General features: G+C 33.9%; 1 protein-coding gene across 5 annotated transcripts; it reads left to right on the top strand.

Moving 5' to 3' along the window:
• On the top strand, positions 273 to 5,549 carry LOC107631036. Of its 5 annotated transcripts, none has more exons than XM_021119435.1 (16): positions 273 to 484; positions 1,438 to 1,533; positions 1,659 to 1,763; positions 1,899 to 1,940; positions 2,123 to 2,233; positions 2,373 to 2,456; positions 2,529 to 2,647; positions 3,094 to 3,195; positions 3,408 to 3,524; positions 3,605 to 3,670; positions 3,916 to 3,982; positions 4,567 to 4,620; positions 4,776 to 4,862; positions 4,996 to 5,022; positions 5,119 to 5,145; positions 5,250 to 5,549. In XM_021119435.1, the coding sequence occupies exons 2-16, from the start codon at positions 1,531 to 1,533 to the stop codon at positions 5,391 to 5,393; spliced, it is 1,155 nt and encodes a 384-aa protein (XP_020975094.1). In that variant the 5' UTR covers positions 273 to 484; positions 1,438 to 1,530; the 3' UTR covers positions 5,394 to 5,549. The 5 variants fall into 5 exon arrangements, with proteins under 5 accessions (XP_020975094.1, XP_016189836.1, XP_016189834.1 ...); XM_016334350.2 differs by having other exon boundaries at positions 273 to 623; XM_016334348.2 differs by having other exon boundaries at positions 273 to 778.

The raw sequence follows: 6,046 nt of genomic DNA, 5'->3' as shown, positions 1-6,046 counted from the left end.
TAACATAAATATATAAAGAATTTTATTGTACTATAAAACACATTAGTATTTTGGTTCTAAAGAGTAAAAACTATGTAAAAATAAAATATCAGTAATTTTGGAGAAAAAAATATGTTTAGAAAAAATTTAAATATATTAAGAATATTAGTATTTTAATTATTTTAATAGTTAATCTAAATTATAAAAAATATATATAATATATATTAATTGAAATCAAAGGCTAAAACAAGTGAAAGACTGGTGCAGAGGAATGTGAGCACGTCCTTCATAACTCTGTTGAAGTATTTCTAAATTTGGATTACAGTAATATGTATGATTTATGGGTCCAATGTTTTTCGATTTCTGAGTTACCAAACAAAGATGAATGAGCTTTATAGTTGTTATAGCTACCACCACCATCCATGCACTCCCATTCTTCACTCTCTCCCTCTTTCTCGCTCTTATCGCCACATTTCTCTCTCTGTTCTTTTTGATCTTCATCTTGGTATTCTGATCTTCAAAGTTCCTCTGTTTTCCTTTTTTTCCTTCCTGCCCTTTTCGTTTTCCTGCCTATTCTATCTCTATCTCCATTGCCTTCTCTCCTTTTTCGCTTAACATTCATGCAGGGGGGAAGATTTTCAAATGTAACGAACCTCTCATTAAAATAAGTTATATCCATCATTAACTTCGTTTTTGGTTTTTGTTGTGAAGCTGTTATTTTGGGTTGTGACTGAAAGTTAACTCTTTCCTAAATGGTATTGAGAATAAACTCTAGGAGGAGTTAGATCTGATTGAAATGGTAACAGTCGTTTTCTTTCTTTGTTTTTTTCTGTGGAAAGAAAGTACTTTTGTTTTTTTTTATCCTCCTTCTCATGCCTTCGTTTATATATTTATTTTCTTTTTTGCATTTAGCTTATTTCATTTTTTTTAATGGGAAAATCAATTGGAATTTGCTGTGAAAAAAGAATTTTGATTTTGAGGTGTGTTTTAGTTATGGACAGCTATGCATATTTTCATGTGATCCTTGGTGCCGTGGATTCCAATACATAGAGTTCTGTTTCCGTGTTTCTGGGTTGCTTGTTTTGTACCATACTATCATGTGATGTCAGTTTCAACAGAATTGCTTTGGTTTGGTTGTTCTCTTTTGTTGCTATCTTATTATGATTGAGGTTTTGTTGGTGGAGTAGATAACTTAATGAGTGTTGATTAAGCAACCTGAGATTCCCCTTTTTGCCATGATTGCCAATGTTCTAAGCATGTTTATCTCAAATTCACATGATGAAGTGCCTCTTTCTTCTCACACTCATAACAAGTGCCTTTGTTAATCTTGCCAAAATCCTGCATGAAATTCACTCAGTTCTAACAAAGTTGTTTCTGTTTCATACCTTGGATTGACTTTGCCACTAATAGCAATTCTGGCAATCGTTGTAACATAGTTTCTGCACTTTTTGTTTCCAGCATGCAGTGTTTGTGATGAATAAGAGACTCAATTTTCTATGAGGTCAATCAAATCATGGAGGTGGTTGATGGGAAGAAAGATTGTCTTGTCTGATGGTCTGTTCTCTTTACTTTGGAATCACTGGCCTTTAGATTATTATAAGTGGAATTTCTCGTATACATTTTTTCAATATCGAGTTCTTTTGTGCTTTGTAACCCTCAGTTGTGCTTTCTTGATGCAGGGAAAGTCAAGTTTCAAGATGAGACAACTGCCTATGGCAGTTGTTTGTATAGTGATGTTGTTTGTTTTGTTTAGAACTATAAATTATGAGTATTACCAAGAAGAGGTATGAGATATATAGAATTCTTCTGTTTATTCTATTCTATGACAATTTCTATTTAGAGAGTATCACAACATTGCAGTGTGCTGCGTGTGCTAATTTGAAAATTTCTTCTTCTGTTAATCATTCTGGCATAATCAGATAGAGAAAAAGTGGAGTTTCTTTGGAGAAACAATGTCACAGGTATTTCAATGTCTCTATCTTGCTTTCTGCAAATTGTCAAACTCTTTGTTCCAGATTTTATTTTTGATGAATTAAACAAAGCATTCGATGCGCACCATCCTACTTTTCAATTATTGATTTAATTTGATAATGTAACTTGGATGCATATGTTATTCACACTGGTACTTTTGATGCCTTTGCAGGAGAATGCTGACAATTTTGCAAAGTTAAAAGGCCTGCCGCAGGGTATAGTACACGCTACTTCAAATTTTGAGTTGAGGCCTTTATGGTTACCAAGTGGATTAAGGTCAAAGGTAGGCATTGTTGCATTAATACCATTACATTATAGTTCTATTGAAACTGAGATTTGATGGCCAAAATTTGGTAATGAGCATTCCCATGTTTATAATGTTGCTTCACCTGGTGATGAGCATTCCAATTATTTGACTACAGGTTAGTGATTACTCTAATAGGAACTTGCTGGCAATGCCAGTTGGAATTACACAAAAGAACAATGTAAATGACATGGTGCAAAAGGTATTTTCATCTTTTATTATATTATCAAAACTATTCGAACCAGCATTCCTTATGTAATTTCATTGATTTCAGTTTCTTACAGGAAATTTTACAATTATTTTATTCCATTATGATGGCAAAGTGGATGAGTGGTCAGGTTTTGATTGGAGCAGAACGGTCATACACATAGCTGCTCAAAATCAAACTAAGTGGTATGTATTATGATGGGTGATTTCCTGTCTGAAAATCTTATATTGCGAATCATATGTTCATTGGAGGGAGATTACTCTAAATCTTTTTAGGAAAACTAGGAATGAATGGCGTATCTTTTATATATTAATGGCAAGGATTCATTGAACATCAAAAGGGTTCTTGAGAACAAAAGGAGCCAGTGAAGTTTGTAAGCTTCATTGAAGTTGGGAGAACCATTTATTCAATTAATGCTGTGGATTCCATTGTTATTGTTACCCTTTTTCTTCCTGGGAATCAACACTAACCAACTGAAAAGAATTTGCATAGCAATATAAGGTCTCATTGAAACTATGAGATGGATTCTCCTCTTACTTTGGTTTCCTAACATTTATGCTTTCCTTTTAAAAAGACTTGCAACTTATGGACTTCAATTGTTTACGATATTAATTCTTGTGTTCTTTTCTAGGTGGTTTGCAAAAAGATTTCTACATCCAGATATTGTATCTACTTATGATTATATCTTTCTCTGGGATGAGGATTTAGGGGTGGAGCATTTTTCTCCATCAAGGTATGACTGATTCATATATTCCTGAGTGTTCATTCTTATGTGTCAACTGTCAATAATGGAGATGCATTATCTTGTTTCAATTTAAATATGGACCTGTGATTTCAGTATTTCTAAAATTATTTCCCACTCTATTACATCCTTATTAGATTGATGGGGTCACATTATGTTCCTACATGATCTTTCCTAAATAGTATGAATGGCTGTTTTCGTAGATACATTGAGATTGTGAAGGAAGAAGGATTGGAGATATCACAACCAGCTCTTGACCCAAATTCAGTAGAAATACATCACAGAATTACAGTTAGAGCTAGGATGAAGAAAGTTCATAGGTGACTTACATGTAGAGATTATTGAAATGTACTGCTAACCAACATTTGTTATACTCATACTGGAGCTTTTATACATGCAGAAGAGTCTATGAACTTAGAGGCAAAACTAAATGTTCAGAGGAAAGCCAAGGGCCACCATGTACCGGGTAGCTCTTTCTTTTAATCTGATCTCGCTGTTTAGTTGTTCATTCTGGATTTCATTCATGTGGTACCATCCTTCTATCTGCCATCAAGATGGGAGGAGATTTTCAAATATAACCTCTCAATGTACTGAAAAGGAAATTTAGTAAAATATTTTATTTTGTTCTGTAATTTATGATAAATTTTACCATTTTGGTATACATGGTTAATCATGTTATGAATGACATAGATTTAACTACAATCTTTGCAGCTTTGTGGAGGGTATGGCTCCTGTTTTCTCTCGTTCGGCCTGGTTTTGTACTTGGCATCTTATACAGGTAACTTGTTTCCAACTTTTCACAGTCCAAAGGAACAGAAACAACTCAGGAATTCCTTTCAAAAGTATACTGTTATGAGCCGAGTGATATGATGAAACCTTAAACACTCATTATTCATTTTTATCTGTGCTCTCTCCTCACTCATGTTCTACTCCATTAATCTTCCACTACAATTTTGTTAGGCTCCTCCCATTCCTTTCCATTCCATATTCTCATCGCTTCTCTGCTCTACCCCCTTTCATACTATTTGGTTCCCTGCTTAAGCCTTTTTGAATAAACAGCTGTTATGAACCTAACATACTTCTATTTTTGTGGAAGCATCACTTTATTATATTCATACCAGTTGTTACAGCCTGCTTACAACTTTCAGAGATGAGGTTGTCGATTGGCTTTTTGTCCTCATCTAGTAGCCAAAAATAGAGCTTAATTCCAATATACTTGGATTCAATTACATTTTACTTTGATTGATTTCATGATAAAGTTTAACTTTTTCTCATTATTGAATCGTTGCATTGGATCAGTAATAGATCAAAATAGTCCATAATTTTGGTAACTCATTGTCATAGTCATTTTCGTTTTGTCAGAATGACCTTGTCCATGGATGGGGAATGGATATGAAGCTAGGATATTGTGCACAGGTATACTTAAACATCTTTTTAATTGTGCATCAACTTGGAATATATATAAAACTTGGTTGTGTTTACACTAGACTGATCAGCACTTCTCCTTTTCTTTAATCTTCATTTACTGAATGACAAAGATCATGAACTGCGCAACAAATGCTATTTTTCAGGGTGATCGCACAAAAAATGTGGGGGTTGTCGATAGCGAATATGTTGTACATAAGGGAATACAAACTCTGGGTGGTGATTTAACAAAAGTATTCTCCTCCTCTTCAAATATTTTGAATTAATTTTGGATCAATTAGCTGCCTTTTCAGTTGTTTTGAAAATATCTATCTGTTCATTCTTTGTATAGTTGATCTTAAGATTCTTTTCCCCATTTTTGTGCAGGATGCAAGTACTAAAACACCACCTACGGTAGATCATTTACTTTTGAGTGTCATTTAGACTCTTCTTCAGTTATCTATAATCCTTATCTATAATTCACTTAACATTCTTGTTGGTTTACTTCAGAAGCATGGCTTGGACGTGCGAACAGAGGTGAGGCTTTTGAACTTCTTTCAAAACTTAGGCTTGTTTCAATCATCACTCAAAAAGTAGCTTAGAAATGATTTTATTAACATTTTGGCATTGCTAATGAGCAGATACGAAGACAATCAACATGGGAACTTGAAGTCTTCAAAGAGAGGTGGAATCGGGCTACTTCTGAGGACACTAGATGGGTAGACCCATATAAAAGTGATCAAAGGCGCTTCAGACGAAGGCGCAACAGCAAACGGCTATCATAACTGCTTGTTTAACTAACTTGGTTTGATTGTGTTAGCCCTACTTCTTTCATGGGTACAAGTCTTGCTTAAAGGTGCAAGGCCAATTGCGGTATTGGGAAGGTGATATGTAGCCTTATAGCCTTATCTGCAGCATCAAAGAGGCCGTTTTCTGGCTTCATACACAGGCATGAGTCTTCTTTATAGGCATATTAGCATTTTGGTAGCTCAATGAATCCTCAATTCATTCAATTTTGAAAAAACATTCTTCTTTTTTTTCTTCTCTTATTCTTTTGTTCTTTTTTTTATATATCCTATATGGCCAGATTCTGCTACTAGCAGAATTGGCTACTTCCATTTTGTAATTTCTTTTCAATGTAATTATCATATATAGATAAAATGCAGCCTTAGTATTTACCATTAGAGCTGAAAATGAAGAAGTTTCAATTTTCTTATAGTGATTTTGATTTTGGATTCTATGTCCATATAGTACTGAACCTCTACAGCACATACTGCTATATATTTGGGATACATCATAGTATTAGTATCATGTTTATTCATTTATTTTTTAGAATTTATCAGCTGTCGTTATTGTTCTTTTTCATCCTATTAGTGGATTTTGATAAGATGGTGTAATTGTAATACCAATTGCTACCTTAAAAAAACTGTAGCTGCTG

The sequence above is a fragment of the Arachis ipaensis genome, chromosome B03 (assembly GCF_000816755.2).
Source record: "Arachis ipaensis cultivar K30076 chromosome B03, Araip1.1, whole genome shotgun sequence".
NCBI lineage: Eukaryota > Viridiplantae > Streptophyta > Magnoliopsida > Fabales > Fabaceae > Arachis > Arachis ipaensis.
The sequence above is the reverse complement of the archived record's forward strand: the minus strand, read 5'-3'. Positions and strand labels throughout refer to the sequence as shown.